The sequence below is a fragment of the Talpa europaea genome (genome assembly GCF_964194135.1).
Source record: "Talpa europaea genome assembly, chromosome: 2".
Classification (NCBI taxonomy): Eukaryota; Metazoa; Chordata; class Mammalia; order Eulipotyphla; family Talpidae; genus Talpa; species Talpa europaea.
In genome coordinates, this window is record NC_140068.1 from 77,991,744 (window position 1) to 78,014,123 (window position 22,380).

General features: G+C 34.4%; 1 protein-coding gene across 2 annotated transcripts in view; it reads left to right on the forward strand.

Moving 5' to 3' along the window:
• Positions 1 to 17,400, forward strand: part of COL21A1 (collagen type XXI alpha 1 chain) — a gene marked incomplete at both ends in the record, with an annotated part of 87,871 nt that extends 70,471 nt beyond the window's left edge. For both annotated transcript variants that reach the window (XM_084257451.1, XM_084257450.1), the window contains 11 exons: positions 487 to 540; positions 3,079 to 3,132; positions 4,802 to 4,873; positions 7,391 to 7,426; positions 10,417 to 10,461; positions 13,565 to 13,597; positions 14,086 to 14,232; positions 14,313 to 14,367; positions 14,863 to 15,063; positions 15,837 to 15,914; positions 17,213 to 17,400. In XM_084257451.1, the coding sequence (XP_084113577.1) occupies positions 487 to 540; positions 3,079 to 3,132; positions 4,802 to 4,873; positions 7,391 to 7,426; positions 10,417 to 10,461; positions 13,565 to 13,597; positions 14,086 to 14,232; positions 14,313 to 14,367; positions 14,863 to 15,063; positions 15,837 to 15,914; positions 17,213 to 17,400 (963 nt within the window). The remainder of the gene's footprint in view (positions 1 to 486; positions 541 to 3,078; positions 3,133 to 4,801; positions 4,874 to 7,390; positions 7,427 to 10,416; positions 10,462 to 13,564; positions 13,598 to 14,085; positions 14,233 to 14,312; positions 14,368 to 14,862; positions 15,064 to 15,836; positions 15,915 to 17,212) is intronic.
• Between the last annotated feature and the right edge of the window lie 4,980 nt (positions 17,401 to 22,380).

A 22,380-nucleotide genomic window follows, 5' to 3' on the forward strand; every position in this document is an offset into this window, starting at 1 on the left:
TATTGCCTTATTTTGAATCACCTGTTTAAAAATGTTAAAATGAGATCATCTTGTAACTTGAAGAAAGATTATTAATATATCCAGAGAATTTATTAGATGGTATCTCTTAAAATATTGTTCAAGAAAATAGAAAATGTAAGTAACATTGGCTAAATAACACCTGTGCAGAAACCTAATTCTTAGCCATCATAATGAAAGGAAAAAAGTGAGACTGTCCTAAAAATAAGCTTTTATTTACATTTGTCTTACTAGTTCTACACCAACTTTTACTGTTGTATGTTAGTTGAATAACAGAGTATTAAGGGTTCTGCTGTCTTTCATGACATTTTGGGTAGATTGATTCCTTATTTTTCTTTATTGGAATCTGTGTGTGGGGGAAAATTTATCTTTTGTGAATTATTATAAGACTGTATAACTGGGAGATGGATTAAATATTTTTATCATTGTCCTCTAAATGACTCTTGAAATTCTTATTCAAACATATAGGGCTTGATGGGAAGTAATGGTTTGCCAGGTCATCCTGGAATACCAGGACTTAAGGTAAATACAAGGAAATTAATAAGATTGAGAAATTGTTGCAAAATGATCATTTATGTATTTTGTAAATGTTTTAATAGCATTGATTCTATTTTGAATGTGAGCTTTTTTCCCTATGATCAATTACTTTTAAATGTGAAATATGCAAAAACTAAGCACATAAAACAGGCTGAAGTAAGCAGGATTGGCTTAGGCTAGTAAGGGTCTACAATCCCTTACTACTTCTGTCTTCCCTTATTGCCACCTCAGTGGACACTGAAGAATATATAATGTTCTGTAGAGTTCAGTGCCAAACCCACCTTACTATGACGTCTGGACATAACTCTCACCAATTTCCCAGTCTTGATATTTTTACTTAATGGAATGTATATGGAATTTTTATTTGTAAATTGCATTGCAGTGAATTTTATTAGATTATTCTTCCCTGAGGACCCAAATAAAATAGCCTATAATCTTTACCCCAGGTTTCCAAAAAGTAAGATAAGCTTGACAAATATATTTAGGATGTTAGGTTTATTATTGCCAGGGTGAAACTGAAATTCTTCCATCATGGTTTGCCAGTTTTCTAGATGTATAGAATTCTGTATTGATAAGTAAGTTTTTCCTTGGTTTATAGAACATAAAATCAAGTATATTTTGACAAGACTCAAGAATCTATTTTTTTTTTTTTAACAAGTAGAGTCTAGGACAACCTTCCAAAAGAAAGTGATGGCATTGCAGATTTAGAAAATGATGGAATTGCAGATTTTGAAGCATTCAACATTTAAACAGACATACTCCCAGTGGGATAGACCCTGGCAAACAAAATGAGTAGATGACCTAATCTACTCTAAAGTATTAAAATTTCTAAAGTATTTAGAAAAAGGTAAAATAACATGTCATAGTAGCTCAACATTTCGGGAAAAGCAGCTGTCCTCTTACCAGAGGGGGACCCTGTGTTTACTGCAGCAGTGGCAGGTCTGCACATTGATATAAAACCCATGAGTCACTGAACTTACCCAGCAGAAATTCCCCATAATTTTTCAAGATATAGAATAGCTTTATGCTCTGTATGGGCTGTGGTGTTGTGGTTGCTTTAATTTTTAAGAAAGCAGCCTAATATTTCACCAGTTTTTTTAATAACCACTTCCCATTGTTGCCGCACACAAAGCTGGTGGGCAATAAAAATCTTTTTTTTAAAAAAATATTTATTTATTTATACAAGCACTGGGGTACAGGCCAGAGGCGCAGGAGGGTGAGGATTCACCAGAGATAGAGCTGGTAACAGAAAAGATAGACTGATGAAATACACTGCTGAGGGGAGCAGCGGGTGAGACAGGAGAGGTCTGCCTCGCCATGTGGAAATCTCCCTGGCTGGCGGGGAATCTAACCCGTGCTGCCGAGGCAGCAGACAGCTTCACAGCACTGTGCTCAACCTCCTGCGCCACGGGGTAGGCCTGAGGGCAATAAAATCTGCTGGATTTTCCATAAAATACTTTAGAACAATCTATTTGTGGCAATGACCACTTGGGGAGATTCTGCTAATTTTTTGGAGAAACAAGTAAGCTGTTTCCAGGATCACAGTTTGTTGATTTTTACAGCATTGCTATGAAGTTTGATTCCCTTCCACTTGTACTTATGCACTTATTTTGTTAAAAAGGGATTCAAGATGTTAAAATTATATCTGTTAAATATAATATTTTTGATAAAACATCTCAACCTACTTATATGTAGTGTATTAACTCAGCTGTTGTACATTTTTTCCTGCTAAGTAAATAGTATTATTTCAGTCTTTGAAGGCCATATAGTCTCTGCTGCAACTCTTCAAACCTGCTGTTGTGTTACTAGAATAGTTATTACTGTCTTGAGTGTCTCGCTGACTTGATTCATTCTGGACTTTGCTAAACAATGACTGGGTTGTGATTTTAGGTATCAAGTATATTTGAAAACCTAAAATACCTTTGAAAAACTCTCCTTATTAACCTAGGGGCACTTTTACTTTTTATATATACAGTTCTTTTTTCCTGTCCTAAATTCTTTGTCAACTTGGTCTTATTCTCCAAGTTTCTATATATTAGGAAGGATTGTGTTGGAATCATAAAAAAGTACATAAAGAGTTTGTGATTTATGTTTCATCAAAAAAGATAATGTTCATCTCAGGCTAATTTTCTTTCCTTCAGCTACATACTACATTAAAGTCATACTGAGAAAGTGAATAGAGCAAAGATAAAAATTGTTGACCCCGGGGATACTGTTAAAATGTGTGGTTTCAGCTTGTACATTATGGAGACATAGCTAATCATTGCTGGTTTCTAAGGATCTGACTCTCCTCACTTTTATTTGGGGTTGCCAGCTTTCACAGAGGCTTTCGGAGAGCTTTATAAATGTGTGGAATCATTATCTTGTTCAAGAGTTTTTGTTAGTAAGGCTGTATGTATAGGGTCTACATTTCAAGCAATTGGAAAATTGAAAAGCTACAATTAAATAAAATCTTTCTTTAAATGTTTATGTCAGCTATATTGTGACTAATTTTTTAATTAAAAATTTTTAATGCATTAACAGGGAAGTAAAGGTGAACCTGGACATCAAGGGATTCCTGGAGATTCTGGACTCAAGGTAACTATGATTGGATGCATTTACAAATACGTTCAAAGAATTATAAGTTCCCCTCATTATTTGATGAAATTAACATTTTGTATCACTTAGGAAAGATAACATGAAATTAAAGATTACCTATGTCATAAAAGGAAGGTATGTTAAATAAAATATTCTGGGTGGAATTTCATTTCTGTTTTCTGTACTTTGTCATAATTTGTAATAAACACACAAAATATACTTTGCCTTGATTTTCTAGAAATGATAAAAGTTGTATGCTAATATGAACATGTTCTCTGGTTGAGAGAGCAGCCTTCTCATTTAACTGAAAACAGAGTATGGCTCCTACAAGCTGTGCTGTCCCTCTGCTGGGACTTTATTTGATTGATGGGACTTTATTTTCAGTGTGTGAATACACAGATGGTTTTATAAGTGTCCTCCAAACCAAGTGGTTGATATTTATTTCCAGTGGGATTTTAAAATATCTTCTAGTTTTTTTTTAAAGTCTAAGTTAATATTCACCAGCTCCAGGAGGAATCATAGTGAAAACAAAGAGCAAAATTTGGTTTTCACAAAAGAGAGTATCTTTAATTAACATGATAGCTTCTTGGACTAATAGTAAAACACAAAACAAAACAAAAATCATGAATATTATGTAAATGTTATGGATACATCATTGCTAAAGGATTTCAGAGAACTTCCTTTTTTCAGACTTTTAAGAAGGTATATTTCAGGGCCTCCCCTGGTGGTGCAGTAGCTGAGCGCTGGGTTGCGAGGCTGCCCGCAGCTTCTGCAGTGCCGGTTCGAGTCCTGGCCACCGGCAAGGGTCCCACAAAAAAAAAAAAAAAAGGTATATTTCATAAAGGAAATTATCTTTATGGGATGATAGAGAGTGGAAAAACTGAGACTTGGTAACTCATGGAATATTCCCTGTAATAATACTCCATATATATAAAGGAAAAAACTAAATGTGCATAAAATCTAATTATGTTTACCAGAATATCGCTTATAAAAAATTGTGACAACTGATGTTTAACAGTAAGGATTTACTGAAATATAACAATTCAGTACAATTGAATACTCTTCTGTAATTTAAAATCATATAATAAAAATATGACATATAGACTATCACAAGATTAATCCATTTTGAAATGAAAGACAAAAACATTGTAAAATTTTGCATACAAGGTGAGTGTAACCAAGTCGTGTGTATGTATGAGAGGTAGAAAATTCATAACAATTTAATAAGTGGGTACTTAGTTTTTAAATAATTTTTTATTCTATTACTTAAAAATTTTGTGATAATAAATTAAGTTCTTTAAAGTGGCAGTATGAGAAAAGGAAGTTTCAAGGAGGAAGAGAAAGTGTTAGTAAACAAGTAAAAAAGAAAGCTGCATTTATTATTTTCATAACTTTTTATTCATTGTTGAAGTTATAAAAACACCAACTACTTACATATTTTCTTAATATTCTATACTATCAGAAGTTTTTAATTAGCAAAGATAGGAAAAATAAAAAGCTGTTTGAGGATTCCAGTAAACATTTTATTCTTTATTATTTCTGTAATAACAACCCTGTCTACAATTTATTTTAACCACCAGTTCTTAATTTAAGACACACGTGGAGATAAAAAACAGTGGTGTTTTTCATAACAGCTCTGTGATCTTTATGTAATTTTTCTGTTAACTAGGGAGATAAAGGAGCAATGGGTCCACCTGGAGAACCAGGACACATGGGTTTACCTGGGATTCAAGGAAAAGAGGTATGTATCATTTGGGAGATAGAATCCATTTTTAATCAACTATCAACATGTATTTTTTTCCTTTTGTGACAGTAGCATTGTTGGACTGTTATTACTTTTAATGACAATCCAACTTAAATATTTGATGTGTATGGAATGTATTCGATCTGCCATGTTTATAGCTGTGGCATTTTTCATGTCCCTGTATGTGTATTGTCTTCTAGATGAAGACTTTGGAAAGAGGGCATGCAGATCAGAAAATATAGACATGCAATTAAGCAGTATTCTGTAAATTCAGATTGTTTTTCAGTCACTCCATGTGAGTCATAAATTTTTTAGGAAAAGTATTCAGTGTCTAGCATTCTTAGCAAAATACCACTCTTACCTAAACTTGGGTAGAAGTCTAAAAGGATAGAAGTTAGGCCCAAAATGTTTGATAATGAGATTCCTATCTATGAAACAGTTGCAACACAAAGCAGTTCATTTAAAATTAATTTAAGGGGCCTCCCTGGTGGTGCAGAGGGTTGAGAGCCAGCCGCACTGTGAAGCTGTCTGCAGCCTCTGCAGCGCCAGTTCAATCCTGGCTGGCCGGCAAGAATCCCAGATGGCTAGCAGACCTCTCCTGTCTAGCCTGCTGCTCCCCTCAGCAGTGTATTTCATCAGTCTGCCTGTTTTGTTCCCCTCTCTGTCTCTGGTAAATCCTTTTACCCTCCCACACATCTGGCCTGTACCCTTGTTCTTGTATAAAAATAAATAAATCTTTTAAAAAAATAAACTTAATTTAAGGAGCTTAAAACACAAATATTATATACATATATACAGGTTTTACTATCCAAAAGTAGCTACATTCCTATTTAATATGATTTGGTAGGTAGGTTTTGGGGTCTGGGAACACTGTTGAAACAAATTCTTTCTTTTTTTTTTTTTTTATAATAGGGTTGAAGCCATTTTATTTTTAAGATTTATTTATTTATTTATACAAGCACTGGGTACAGTCAGAAGCATGGGAGGGTGAGAGAATTCACCAGAGCCAGAGCAGAGAACAGAACAGGCAGATTGACGAAATACACTGCTGAGGGGAGCGGTGGGCATGGCAGGAGAGGACTGCGTACCATGTGGGACCCTTGCCCAGCGGCTGAGGATCGAACTGGCGCTGCAGAGGCTGTGGGCAGCTTCCCAACCCAGCGCTCAACCTCTGCGCCACCGGGGAGGCCCTGTTGAAACAAATTCTATGGAAAAGATTTTTAGTGTTCGCAGACCTAAAAACTAACCTACCAAATCATCATATCAACTAGGAAAGGTCTGCTTTTGTATAGCAGGGGAAACCTGTAAAATGTTTTTGGTGAGGAAAGTAGCAGAACTGCTTTAGGTTTCTCTCTCTCTCCCTCCCCCTCCCTCCCTCCTCTTCCCTCTCTCCCTCCCTTTCCCCTCTCCCCTTTCTCTTTCTCAATGAAGAAATCCCAATTGTATCTATATATTATTATTATTTATTTGGAGATTTTAAGCGACAACTGACCATTTATTACAAAAATCCATGCCATTGTAAAAATATAATTTCATGTTAGAAATAAATATACTGTCTTATGTTGGAAAACATATCTTCTTCATATCCCTGCTCTTTCAGCTTTTCCTCTATTTCTTTTTGTATCCCTTGTGTATTATCCACTTGACCCCTGGATTATGATGTCCAGGATGATTTTTGACCCTTTGTGTCATGAGCAGTAGACAGCACTTGCCAGACTGAGATCAACCTCAGCAGCAATTAGGTGTGAATATTAAGTGTATCTACTATGACTATATGCTTGGATTTAGAGAATTTTCCTGTTTAAAAAAATTGCCATTTGAATGAACATCTGTATTTTGTTTGCTGTAACACAAAACTCTACTCTGTTTAAATTGCATGATGAGGTAGAAATGAAATATAAGAATAGTGTATTCCAAATTTTGGAAAGTTAAATTTTGGACAAGCCTTTCAGTTCCTGATCTGCAGGTTCAGTGTTTAGAAGGACAAGGACATTGAAATAAGTTGGGCTGTCATGTCTCTTTTGGCTGAGAAATTCTTTAAAATGCATTACTATGGAATATAAATTTCCCCTCATATGTTCATTTTTGAAGCATATGTTTTCTAAAATATCATTTCAACATTTGGTTTTACTTCATAATTTCCTATAAATTTCTGGTTGCTGTTAGTTTAATAGATTTTCAGTTTCATTTCATAAATGTCAAATCCTCTCTTATTTGTGTGCTTATCTTCATATTGTATTAAATACAGACAAAATTTATTCTTGGTGAAATAGCTGTAGTAAATTTTCTTTCAAATGGAAGAGCACAAGAAAGTGTTCATTGAAAACATCATTTCACCATAATGTGGTTTTATTCTTTCACCAAATATTGTGTTGGTGTCAGCTTCTTTATATAGGCCACTTGTGGAATTTATATAAGACCACGTATTTTTCTTTGTTGAAGAAAAAAAATATTTATTTGAAAAGATACCGAATATACCAAATTATAATAAGTGCTAAACTGCTTCTTTTGTAGGGGGACAAAGGAAGTCAAGGAGAAAAAGGCATTCAGGTATGCTGCTGGTTTGTTGGGGGATGCCAGTCACTAAAATCAGAGCTTTGTTTTTTGAAATTCTTACACTGATTTCCAGCTCCTTCCTGTTTTAGCATTAATAGCTAATGGTTATATCCCAGCCTTTTTGCTGCTAATCTTCTTAGATAACATCAAATCTAAAGCTAAGATTCTTTACCACGTTACTGTTAAACTTGGAAATCAAGTGATTCAACAAAATTAAATATAGATTTTATTATGTGATTCTAATATGTATTTCTTTGCATATTTCTAATGTGAATGTTTCAAATAATGATCTAAAATGGCTTAGGGCACAAATTAATTTTATGAGAACCACTAACACCCAATATAAACATATTCAATGGAAGGAGAATTATGGCAGGAAATTATATCAGCCTGAGGAAATATAGAGTGATTTAGAAGGACATTTGGTTTTGGATGTCTTAGGAACAAAGGCAAGGCAAAGAACCAAGGTGCTACCTTGGGAGATAATTTCACTTTAGTTTAAATGGTTGTGGAATTTTTGTTGTTCACTAACACTTATGAATAGGATACCACTAATTGAATCAATAGTATACTTATCTGGAATAAATTTTATCTGTGGTCTTTTCATCTTTTAAGTATTAGAAACATAAGGCTTTTAAAATCATAGATCACTGATCTAATGCCCAGACATTTCTTTAATGATATTTTCAAGATTGCAATCTTGATTTTAGGTAATGTGTTAACATAGATCTGAAGAGGTGTGACCCTATATGTCTGAATCACATACATTGTTATAAACCATTACTATCTCAGTAATAAATAGCACTGCAAAATTCTGTTATAGTATCTGAGTTTTGCTATGTAAAATAAGCTTAAAGTAATCAAAAAAATACTTTGCAGAATTTCACAGAATTTTGAAAGTTCTAGAATTTCTGTAGGTGGAAAAGGGAATTTCATATTGAAGTAATACTGAAATCAAAATCTGCTAATGTCATCATCTCACCAATTTTTTTGTTACTGTCATTTTTTGTAAAGCTCTGTTAATTGAAGCAATGTTGATTTATATCATAATATATATCTTAGGGCTATAGGGTTACACTTCTGCAAATGTATGTTATTGTACCACACCCACCACCAAAGCACCAGTAATCTGCCATTGGACCTCACAACCCCCACCCCACTACATCCCCCTTCTAGTAGCCTTATCCATAGTCTAATGTGTTCTCTTGCTTTTACCCCTTCCTCTGTTCATCCTCTTCCCCTTTCTCATGTCTCAGATTTATGGTTAGCTTTCAAGGTTTGTCTTTGACCTTTTGTTTGTTTTCTCTATATTCCACATATAAGTGAAAACATCCATTATTTATCTTTCTCCTTCTGACTTATTTCACTTAGCATAATCCCTTCCAGCTCCACTCATGTCACCACAAATGTAATGAGTTCATCTCTTTTGATTTCTGAATAGTATTTGATTGTGTATATACACCTCATGGAAGATATTCAAATATTATTCCTTTAAGTTAATATTGAAATTATAAGTGAAGTAAATTTTAAGTAAGTAGTGAGCTCTTTGTCTGTATATACCAATTTCCTTCTTGGTATTGCTTCTGGATGTCTCAAGTGCACCTCCCCAACTCATAGATTCTCTGAGTATACCACCAGTCACACCAAAAAAAAAAAAAATCATGGATTTCATAGAACTCAGTCTCCATTCCCTTCACATCTAAATGTTTATTGAACTGGGTTCCTTCTCCCTATCCCCACAAAGCTAATAATTTATTATCGTGGCTCCTTGGTTACTCTATCTCTTAACTGGTGTTCTGGAGTCTGGTCTTTTCCCTTCTTCCACACTTTACCAGCATGCAAGATCTAAGATACATCAGTTTAGGAACCTTCAATGGAGCCCCACACATGTCAAAACAGAGTGTATTGTTTTAAGTGCCCCCTGATTTGACTGAATCTTCTTTTGTCTCATCTTTTACCATTTCATCCTCTAATTTCCACTCCTTCCCCATTGTTGTAACCAAAAAGAATTACTTATCTTTGTCCTGTGTTTGCTCTCCCCAGTACACCCTCCAATCTTTTCTCTACTATCTACCTCTTACTCAACTCATCCTCCTGTCTTCACACAGGGTGAAGAGCTTTTCTCTACCCTCCTTAGATGTCCCTGGCTATGTTCCAACCCAGATATTAAATTGTACATTGTACAGCCATCATACATTGTTTTCATCATTCCTGGTTTAATTACTTATCTTTTCCACCACAGAGTAAGCAACTTGAAGGGAACAATGATATTTTTGTTTATGTCTCAAATGTTCCATTAAGTACATATCATTTAATAAATATTTGGAATTCACTTGGTTAAGGAAATAAGTAAAACCACTATTCAAGAGCAATCTAAAATTTTAGCCACTAAATTGTGAATTGATTAAATTATTTGGACATTATTTTCCTAGAAAATCCTAATTATCTTTTATGACGTTGGGATGAAGTACTAATATAATAGCTTATGTATGAGGGATATCCAAATATACATCTTGAGTGAACAAATGTGTATATCTTTATTAATTTTTCTTTGCTTATTTGTGCTCATTTAAGGATCTCTGTTCAAAATATCTTTACAGCATGCTTTTAATAGTGAAAAATGTCTTTAGAGACATATTCTAGTCCTCATATATCAAGACTGAATATAATGATGTCATTGAAATTAATAAAATGTCCACAGCTGCTGGATTTTAAATTATTTTCATGCTGGTAATGTGGATTCAGTAGAATATCCTCAGCTACCTAAAATAATTTACAAGTTCCTCAGAGTCAGTACTCTATCCCTCATCTGTATCTGTTTTGACTCTAAGATTCCGTTGCTTTTCATCTTGCTTTATTTTCTGTGAGAGACTGCTGTCCTATCGCTTACATCATTGACATTTTTTATAGACAAAAGGATACTATTTTGTATTTATATGTAATTGCATCATGTACAAGCTAATTATATTTATTAATTTTTAAAGGGTCAGAAGGGAGAAAATGGAAGACAAGGGATTCCCGGACAGCAGGTATTTCTTTTTTCTTTGACAGAAAGTAAAATAATGAATCATGTAACTGGACATTGCTGAGATAAGGTTACCTGTTAAAAAAGAATGGGCATGGGGAAGGACTGATCTAATCTGCATTCTAAGCACATGAGTTGAAAATACTAAGTAGAGGCGGCGGTGATAATGGTTTACTTTAATTGTGTTGTATTTTCATTTCTTTATGTTGATGCTGTTGTTGCCTTCGAAACTTGCTTTTCAGTACTTTTTCTGACCAAGTGATGACTGATGGTAGATAATTCCACACATATCTTGGAGGAATTATTGACCAAAGTCTCTCATACAAGGGCAGTCTTTCCATAACTATTGTTTAGTTTTGATTCTCTTTTTTTTTTTTGTAATTTTCTTACAATGTTGTTCATTTTTGTATAGTAATTGGTTTCTCCCCTCAAGTGTAAACCCCATATTTTCCCACCACCACATCACCCATGAACTATCACCAATATTCCCTTTGCTCTCCTCTCCCCCTTTTTTGCCACCTCTTTCCACTCCCTTGCTTGTATGCCTCAGATCTATTGTCAGCTTGCTAGTAGTTTTGATTTTCTTCTTGAAATGTTACTAGTTGAGGCCTTATGTAGTAGAGGAATATACTTATTTACCTCTAGTTTATTCAGAGATATAATTTACTATACTAAAGACCTAATAAATACTGTCTTGAGGGACTGCTTTGTTTCTTCCCTGACCAAACTCTCCTTGTTGTAGTGTTTTAGTGAGATTGACATGTGCATGTAAAGTCTGTCAAAACCAAATTGAACCTGAGATATATGTATGTGTATCTATATCTGTATCTATATCTATCTATATATAAAAGTAATTTGTATTTACATAGTATGTTTTCTACTGTACTCTGTAATTCAGAGTTGAACTCACTCCAACTTGCTCTGCACTGAAAGAGAAGCTACATGTGAGTTCTGTCCCAGAGGTGCCCATTTCAAGCGTGGTAGAGAGAAAAATTCAGTAAAATATATGGGCTCTGGAGGCAGATAGGGGGATTACACTGTGTAATGTTATCTCCAATGATGGGGTCTCTCTGTCCCTCACTTGGAGGAAACTGAGAGACCTAAGGAAGAGTGTTTGAAATCACAATGTCCCAATGTTGTCTGTAACACAGAGTAGAAGGTGAGTCTCAAATATTAAGATATTGAGAATTAGAAGCTAGCAATAAAAGCAAAAGAAATTGAGAGAAGACATGGTTTGAGTTTCCCTGCATACAATTATGTTCAATAAAAAAAAAAATCTTTTAATTATAGCATTCCTCCACTCAACTCAAACCCACTGGATGACACAATGAACTCTGTTCCCACTTCCCTCCTTGGCAACATAGACTGGCCCCCTTCATTTGCCTAGGTTAATCACACTATGTCTATAAACAACAATTCTCATAAAAGATCTTCACCCCTTCATCCATTCAACCTCCACAACCCAGGCCTTTCACCAAAAATTGTTATTTACAATAACTCTCTGAAAAAAGGATGTTCCCTTTGGAATCTGAGCTCACAACTGAGCTAGCTTACTAGCTTACAGATGACACTCTCTCCAAGGTTCCCTTAACTTGTTTTTCTCTCACATCTCAAGGAAAATAACAAGTCAGCTCCCCTGAGGCAGATTTGGGTTCCCTAGAAAGCTTTTGCTCTGGATTTTTTGGAAGCCACATTTCCCACCACCAGGAACTGAGCCTATGGAGGACCCAGGGGCCAGAGCAGCTGTTGCTTTTCAGCAGCTGAAGAGCCATCCCAAGCTCTCTAAGTAAACAAAATCTTAGTTACCTGTCATCCTAAGTGCTGCACGTGTTTAATTTTCCATCTTCGTGTTGTGGATGGAGTCCAAGTAAAAGATTTTCTCGAAAAATCGTCTCAGTGGATTCTCAGATGACAGCTGTTTTTAGCTTCAGGTCTAATTCAGTTTTATTCACTGTTTTATCTTTTCCTCTTTCATTGCCTCCAGTTGCAGGAATATGTCTGCTAAGGATCACCCTGCATTTCTTGAGAAACAAACCACATTCTGACCTTACAGAATGTTTAACTCACTAGTAGATTTTCATATGAAAACTAAGAATTAATATGCTCACATTTTGAGATGTGCCACATATTGGTTTTACCTAACTTTTATTTCCTTTCTTCTAATTAGGGTATTCATCTTTAAGGAAACCAGAAATAAATCAAAATAAATACTCCAACATCATTGTATGAAGCATTTACTCTAAATTTCATAATGAGTCACAGAATGCTGATTTCTAATTTTAAAGTTGAATAATAAGTTCCTACCTGTATGTGTGAAATTTGTATGCATGTTCCTGGAACTATATTTTGGAAACTGAGTGCACATGAATTTCAAAAGTGGAATATTTTAATGCTTTCCCTTCAAGTTCCTATCATCTATAATATATATCATTAGAATCAGTATGTGAAAGAGATAAGTGAGAAATTAACAGAAGCTTCCATTTGTATCCAGTGATTGCCTGGTGTTTATATCACTGTGCAAGAATGTCACAGTGGACATCACACTGCTTCTCTAATCTCTGAATTACCAGCAGCAAGTGATTTAGACATATGATAACTAGTATTTTCTCTCCTAATAATCAACTTTAATGATATCTTTGCTTTACCTTATCTTTTTTCTATAATACTCAATCAAAATTTAATTTTCAGAACATGAACTTAGGAAACAGAACATTCATCGTAATTACAGAAGAAGACAATAAGTATATTATGTCTACCTGATTTGAGGTTTAATTTTCATTAAAATAGTAATATATTTCAAATTCAGAAGAGAATTTAAATAGAATTCAGATAGAATGCCAAACTAAACTACATATTTGAGCCACATCATTTGTAAATAGTTGTGTCTAAGAAAGAAGCAGTTGTGTAAATTAATAATTTACTGTTATCAATTTATTACTCTTTTAAAAATGTGGGGGGTGTCTTACATATTACTTTGTCGCTACTACTATCAATATTTTCCAAACAAAGTAAAAGTTTGAGTAAAGATGTGGTAATAGGTACATATCACATAACTAATACAGTAGCTTTTGCATTTATTACAGTTTTTTTCCTATTAACTTTTAAAGGGAATTCAAGGCCATCATGGTGCAAAAGGAGAGGTATGTTTCTTCCTGATTATACTGTCTTTGTTCAGTCTTTATTGTCTGAATGTCCTGTGCTATATAAATCTAACTATTGGCGTCCCAAACAGAAAATATCTTGCATGTTCTTCAGTAGTTTTTTTAATAATGATTTTCAGAATGTGTAGGTTCATTAAATTGGGTATGAAATGTTATGTATTTGCCAATATTATTGGTTCACCTAGATTGGGAGTTCAGTTTTTCTGCTTATTTTTCAGTAAGAATATTTTGTGTCTCCTCATTTGTCTGTTTCTCTAAAATTTAAGGACTTGGGAAGAGGACTTTGTCACAGGCATTGCATTGCATGCTTTGTGCATACTGCCTATATAGTATCCTTGTAGATCAAATGGATAGTCAAATGGATACGTGTAGTTTGATAGGAAATTTTCCTCCCAGTCAATACCAATACTTCCAGCTGCATGATGTAATTATAGCTCTTGAATTTTTAATTTTTTTTTTGTTTTTAGAGAGGTGAAAAGGGAGAGCCTGGTGTTAGAGGTGCCACTGGACCTAAAGGAGAATCTGGGGTGAATGGTCTGATGGGGCCCATGGGTCCCCAGGGGCAACCTGGGGAAACAGGTCCTCAGGGACGTCCAGGATTGGATGGGAAACCTGTACGTAATCTTATTCTTTTATAGTTTTCATTGTTTTTGCTTGTTATATACATGTTATAACCCCTAATAATTTGATGCAGGGAAGAGAATTTTCAGAACAGTTTATTCGACAAGTTTGCACTGATGTATTAAGAGGTAAGTCTCATGAGTTTTTAATTTTTTTTTAAATTACAAAAGTAATACAATTTTTGGTAGAAATTATTGACCGTATAAGTAAGATAAAGTAGAAAATGTTTATGGACTCATGTTCTTTTTTCCTACATGAGTATTTTCGTAGCGATAAAATATAAATAAAATGAAAATCTCATACTCTTGTAATATTGTAACAAACACTTTATCATTATTTTCCTTTTCTAATGTAAATCTCATAACTTAAAAATATATATGGTTTTCCATATTTTACTTTGTCAATTTCTTTTATGGGGGAAATTTTATCCCTCCTGCCTATATTAAAGCAATTTTAAAAATAAAATTATTTCACAGTATGTTGACCATTTCTGTATATACGCACCTAGAAGTGAAATTGTTGGCCATGAGATAACCACTGTAAACTTAAACAAAATTTTTAGAGGTCTTAGAAACTCCAACTTACTATTTAAACATAAGGTGTGGGATTTCTTTGTTTCAAAGCCGAGTTGCCAGTCTTACTTCAGAGTGGAAGAATTCAAAATTGTGATCATTGTCAGTCCCAACATGGTTCCCCTGGTATTCCGGGGCCACCTGGTCCGATAGGGCCAGAAGGGCCCCGAGGATTTCCTGGTTTGCCTGGGAGAGATGGTGTTCCTGGATTGGTGGGTGCTCCCGGACGCCCAGGTGCCAGAGGATTAAAAGGTACATAATATGAATGCACAAGCAAATGAACAACAACAAAAAGGTATTCTTTATATTTACAACTTAAATACATCTCATAGGCAAGAGTTCATCTTTGTTTTCATGACAGGACATTTTTGTAAATCCCTTTTGTAAATTTTTATATAATTTGTAACTGTGTGAAAGAGCAAATACTACATCTTGAGCAATATTCATTCTCAAGTGTAAAGAGAGGAAGTGTGTGAAGTTACAAATTAGAAAATGTTAACAATGTACTTAGAAATGTTGCATGTGTCTAATAAAATCTTTACATAGAAGTTCACATACTACAATTCCTTAATGGTGTTAACTCTTTGTTACTTTATTCAAACGTTTTTATAGGAAAAATTATGTTTTATGATCAAATTTCCTAATAGTTCACAACTTTTCTTTGCTTTTAAATGTTTATGTGAATTGCTGGTTGACACTTCTATTCTTATTAATATTTATTATATGAAAAATTTAGGTGTTTCATCAAAGTAATAAAAGAGCAACTAGAATTAACAAAAAAGAGCTAATAATTCTAAGCATTTTTTTCTTAATATTTAAGCCCCATTAAAGCTAGACCACTGATAATTTTATATTTTTTTGCCTGAAAACCCCTGTTTTCCATTGGTAATAATAAACATGTGGTAAGCTATGTTTAAAAGATTTAATTTTCTTTCAATATATATATTATACTAGTTTTGAAACAATGTAAGAGACAGTAATTTTATAGGTAAAGTAAGCTCACTTCCATCTTTGACACTCTGTAGGCCTACCAGGAAGAAATGGGGCAAAGGGGAGTCAAGGATTTGGGTATCCTGGAGATCAAGGTCCTCCTGGTCCCCCAGGTATGATTTGGTTTATGCACTAAGTGTTGTTGCACATTTTACTTTAGGTAGATCACTATAAATCTATGTCAAATAATGCAAAACGAAGACATGCGTTTTTGGTTTTTTTAGAGATTCATATTTAATGCATTGAGTTCTAACCTACTAGAATTTTAAAATATATTTTCTTATCTTATATTCAGGAATCATGCTGGATTCTCTTATCATTTAGAGTCTAACATCTACTCCTTAGAATTGTTCTTAAATGTTTTGTCACCCATGCTTGTCTAGTGTATATCACTATTTCATCTTTATGACTCTCAGGAAAGCAGAATGAGGAATGCTGAAGTAGACTAGGCTTTTTATCTTCACCATACCTCACTTTCTGCATTTATAATATGGTCATATGTTAACCACATCATGACATTATTACAAGATTAAATGAGCTAATTTAATCTTTTATGTGTTTTCAGAATAATGCATGATAATGAGTTATGTTTTTAATAAATGTGTGCTATTATTTTAGTTGTTATTGCCTCCTGAGGCTTTTGAATGAATAAAATGATTTAACACTATTTATGCAAACCTTCAGAGCAATGCTTAAATTTCTTGTCAAGTTTAAATAAATGTTTACTACTAACTAAACACAGTTATAGTAAGAACTGATAGTAGTAAGAAGTGCTATAAACCACTGCACTCCACTGCCAAATATGAATTTTGTTTTATTATTTTGAGCCATCAACATTAAAAGGCCAAATCCTAAGTTAATTCTCCTTTTAAACATGCCAGTTGAATTAATCAGGCTATTTTTGACAAATTAGTTTTAAATAACATTTGTGTGTATTCATCATAATGACCCTGTGACAATATATTTAGCTACTGAATATAAATTACTGTGTGCAAGATGTAAGTAGTCATTTTTATTGCAAATGCAGCACAGAAGTGACTTGGAGCTTTAGTTTAATAGTCCATTTGCTAATTTATAATGATAATTGCCAAAAGATGGAAACTTGATGAAATAAGTTGGATAACCCACAAATTGAAATATTAGAATTTAGCATGATGTTTTAATCAGTGTCATGTTTACTATAGTAAAATAACTTTGGCTACTTTCATAGAAATTAATGATTTGGGGAAATTTTTTTCAAAATGGAAGGTATAGATACTAAATGAGAGAATACCTCTTCCTTTTATGGGTAGACATAGATACAATTTTCTAGAATTTTTTTTTTCTTCAGTATGAGCTCCTTACAGAGTCAGCTATATCACCTTCGAATACGAAACCCCACTGCTTATACATTGCTAATGTTCCTTCTTAGGTCCAGAGGGTCCTCCTGGAGTAAGCAAGGAAGGCCCCCGAGGAGACCCCGGTCCCCCTGGCAAAGATGGAGATCATGGAAAAGCTGGAATCCAAGGACAACCAGGCCCTCCTGGCATCTGTGATCCATCACTGTGTTTTAGTGTAATTGTTGGAAGAGATCCATTTAGAAAAGGACCAAACTATTAGTGTCTGATGCCTCATTCAGCAACCTGGGCGTGGTGCTTTTCTCTGTGGTCTTTTGCATCTCAGGAAGATAACCCACAGTAATCCCTTGAAAAAAAAACTAATGTACCTCGGTGTTTTTATTATTATTATTTCCTTAAGGAAAAATATATAAAAAGTCTCATGTACTGATTTTAAAGTCTCCACAGTAATTTGGAGCCTTCAAATTAGTAGCATTAAATTGCAAGGGTTTCTTGAAAGTCTGTTTGCTTTGGTCAAAGCTGAATATTAAAAAATAAACAAAACACCATTGCCTATTAGCCAGTCCATTTTAGTCACTGTGAAATATTTCACATTCATTCTTCCATGAATCCTTCATAGAGTATTTGAGTTCACTTTTGCGTCTGTGTGTATTTCATGTTTTATATCTCATAGCTCATGCCTCTACATTAGCCAAAACATAAATGTGGTCATTGGAAATAAGGTCAGGGCTGATATTCAGCAGGGACAGGTCGTATTGCCACACTCGTCAATCATCTGGTGTCTGTGCTTACTGGATATGGGCATTGGACTGCTGGCTGGTCAGTGTTTTGAATATCACCTGTGAATAAGATCCATATGTTTCTTATTTCATTGTAAGTTCTCAAATTTGTTCAGTGATTATACTAAGACAGTGTGTTGATTATGATGGGAATGGCCAAAATTACGTAACATTAAAAACATTTCGAACAAGAAATATTTTGCAACACATGGTCAATATGTTTAAGGAAAAATGCCTGTTCAGAGATTCTAAAAGGATTTGGCTTTTCAAGCTTACTGAGGAATTAGAATGTTATATGACTCTATTTTCCATTTCACTTACATGTGTATGTTTGTATATGTTAACTTTGGTTGTAACAAAGCTAAAGGGAATAAATACTCCATTTGAAAGGAAAGATAACTCTCCACAGATCCTAGTATGTCTTGATGTTCTTTTTAACAATCTTTGAAATATTCTGAACAGCCTTGGTGCTTTTTGCAAGGAACGTTAATTTGAGATATTTCACTTTTATCATGTTCTAAATTTTGTTACATGCTTGTTACTCAAAGTACAATAAAGTTTTGTACAGAAATGATTGCATGGTCTTTTCTTATACTTAATTTTATTTGATTGTTGAGTACATTATCCATATTACATCGTCACTTATTCAATGGATATAATTTATTAGATGATTTATCCTATTCTCAAGTAACTGCTTCATCTGAAATAAGAACTTAGAAATTCAGTTAGTAAGATACTCACCTAAGCAGAGGAAACTCCTGCTTTCTCATCCAGGAATGACTGTTGGCCAGTGTTTCGCTTTACTGACATGTCATCCTACCACTTTGATGAGGACTTTGGAAGAGACTGAAATCCCATGAACTGGATTAACATAGCCCTTTTTTTGAGGTTCTGTCTCCAACCAAGATCCAGGTATCTTCTTAGGCCTAACTATCCTACTACCTCTATGAATTATGGCATTTGCTGTTAAGACCCAGTAAAGGAGCAGTTAGGGAGTTGATATTTTTTCTTTCAATCAGCCAGCATTGACCAGATGACCAGTTAAGTGTGAGGTAGTGTGCTAGAGATACTAGGACAGTATAGTTAGAGTTTGACCTGCGGGAACTTATGTCTAATGAAGCACAGGTAAATAAATAAGTGATTCTAATACATTTAATCTGAGAAATGAGAAAATGTTACAAATATGTAATAGAGTGTTATGGACTGAACTATATCCATCTCAAATTCACATGCTGAAACCCTACCCCTGCTTGATCATATTTAAAGATAGGGTACCTATAGGAGGTCATCAGGAATAAATGAGGTCATAGGAAAAGGTCCTAATCCCATAGGATTGGTGATCTTATCAGTGGAAAAGAGAATTTATCTCTACAGGCATTCAGGATAGGCTACATGTGATGGCACAGTGATAAGGTGACCATCTTCTATAAGCAGGGGAGAGTATCCACCCTGGTCTTGATACTCCAGCCTCTAGAACTATGAGAAGATAAATGTCTGCTGTTTAGAACACCCAGTTTAGGATCCTTTGTTATGGCAGACCAGATTACTATTACAGATGAGAATAGAGTCCCTAAAGCAAAGATTATAAACTGATTTTAAAGACTAGAAGCCCTTAGTATAACCAAGTCAAGTCAGATAATGAAAATGAACAAAGGCTGGAGCTTTAAAAAAACCTGGAAAGTTCTAAGAACACCAAAACCTATAGCATATAAATTCTATATATATCCAATATCCCTGCTTTTAAAATTGGCATCTCAAGTTGTTATATTTCTGTAATTTATCATGGTTATATATATATATATATATATATATATATATATATGTTATGTCCTAATATATTTCTGCATTTCTGCATTGGGCAAATTTAAGACTAGCCTAGGATGTGCTGATTTTTACGAAGGATTAGGTGAATGGATTTTTCCTACAAGTGTATTTTATACCATAGTGAACATCAGCACCATGTTAAACTAAGGCCTATTCATGTAGTAGGACAATTTAGGGGAAAAAATCAACAAATTCTTGGGGTCTATAGGCTTGGGATATTTTACCTATATTTTTATTTTATTAACTGTATTTATTTTATCAACTACATTTTATCTCTGGTTCTTAGAAGTTTACCAAGTAATTATTTAGTTTTCCTTATAAGGAGTTTCTTAGTTGGGGAACTGCAAATGGATTCTTAGCTCCCTATACACACCTATACATAGGTTTATACTACACATAAATACATATACTCTTCTTAGACAATATCATTATATATATTTATATAGAGTTAGATACTTAACCTGAACATTTCTCGGATTTGTAAGTACAATTTTATTTATAGCCTTCAATTTTATTCCAAAGAAGAAAAAATACATTTTTTTTTAAATTGAACACTTAAAGAAGTGAATGAAGCCACCTATAATCTTACACTTTATCTATTTGCTTTTCGTTTGTATAGTTCAGTTTGTCTAATTAAAGTGCTTTGTTTAGGGGCTTCATAAAGTTCTCCAGGTTGATATCTTTGTTGTCAAAGGAGAGGTTGAAGTTCACTCTTGCTATACCTCAGTTACAGATTCAGCCCATTGTACTGTGTTGTGAGTGGGGAAGGCAGAAACTGCTTATCATTAGCTAGAGTTTACAGGGAATTAGGAAAACCTCACATCCTATAATCCTGGTTCTGTAGATTGCATAAAAGGTCAACAAAGAGAATTACAGCTCTGTGGCTAAAGCCTTGAGAGTCTAGTCTCTGAGGGCTGTGAGTCATAATTGGGAGCAAAAAAGAAAACTTAAGAGTTTTTATGTAGTTTTAAGGGAAAATACCAGAAATAAAGCCATATGTTAGTTAAATCCAGCTGCAAAGATTTTGCTGGAATGCTTTCACAAAACTTCATCTTAAATATGATATAGAAAAATTTTTTTGCCTCAAATAACACATTTGAAATAACATTGCCACTCCTATTCATTAATTATTTCTGGGTTCTGCCTTCCTCAAAGTAAGTTCTCATTGGCTAATTTTGAATAAATGGATAAATTTTAAAAGTCTTAAACTAGCAGTTGAAAATGACAATTTGAAATAGCTGGGCAAAGTATTCATTCTAAGAGATTGAGAAAAAACAAGTGTTTTTCAATCACATCCCCAGTTCAGTTGCTTTTTTCAGATAGTATCACACTTGGAAGGTGTCTCTAGCTCCAACAGAGTAAAATTCATATTGAAATTTGGAAATAAATCATTTTGACACATACTGAAGGCAAAGAGAGTTCTGAGACATGTGACTTAGGATCAATCTGGTAACTTACCAAAGTTCGTTTTCCCATCTCTAAAACAAAGAGTTTAAGTTACTGTGGTTTCTAACCTAGAATGTTCATTAGAATCATCTAGGGACCTTGCTTAGTCCACTGGAGATTCTGGTGTAATTGGTTTGCCTAAAAGTCAGAAAAAATAGTTGCATAAAGGCCTTGAGCAAGAGCACACAGCTCAATGGAAGTAAAAGTAATTCTATATTTTTTTGGTTTTAGAGAGCTGGTGCTGGATAGTGGCAAAAGATAAAGGAAGAGATGCTGGGAGTGGAAAGAGAAATGGAAGAGGGAAGGAGGAGATATCAAAGAAAATTGCTTAAAAGGTTTTTAAGGAGGAAATAGCATGAAGAGATTTGCATTGTGGCTAGATCACTCCGACAGCAGTGATAATAGATGAAATCAGGTAAGATTGGAGGTAAAAAATGAAGTACCTGCATAATAATAAATACAGGTCTCCCCTGCATTTTGAGTTTGTTATGTCACTTTGCTTTTATGAAAGACCTACATTGTACCAGTTATTGCTAACCAAAAGAAATTTGAAGAGAATATTTACTTTTACGACAAAAGTCAGAAAGCAAAATCGGGGCCTCCCTGGTGGCACAAGGGCTTAAGTAGCAACCTATGAAGCTGTCCGCGGTCACTGCAGCATGAGTTTGATCCCCAGCCAGCCAGGGAGCAACCCACATGGTGCGGCAGACCTCTCCTGTTTTGACTGCTGCTCCCCTCATCAGTGTATTTCAGTACATCTGCCTGTTCTGCTTCCCTCTCTATCTCTGGGGAATCCTCTCACCCCCTCCCCCGCCACTTCTGGCTTATACCCCAGTTCTTATATGCACAAATCTTTAAAAAAAATAAAAGCAAAAATGTTTTCAGCATTTCTTTCGCCCCTGTCATTACAGAGGCCACAGCTGCCTCAGGGAGCATGACCCCACCAAGATGCTTCTCTGGGAATCACTTTATACCAGATGTGTATTTATCACATCACTCATTTTTAATGTGTTAGTGTTATTTTAGGTCTTATGTATTTTACAGTATGATTTGGTGGGTTGTTTTTTGGATCAAATATTGCCTTTATTTATCTCTTCCATCTGGCTGTTTTAAATTATGTCCTTTGATAATATACTAGTGATCTGGTAGGTAAAATATTTCTCTGAGTTCGTTGAGCTGTCCTCAGCAAATTA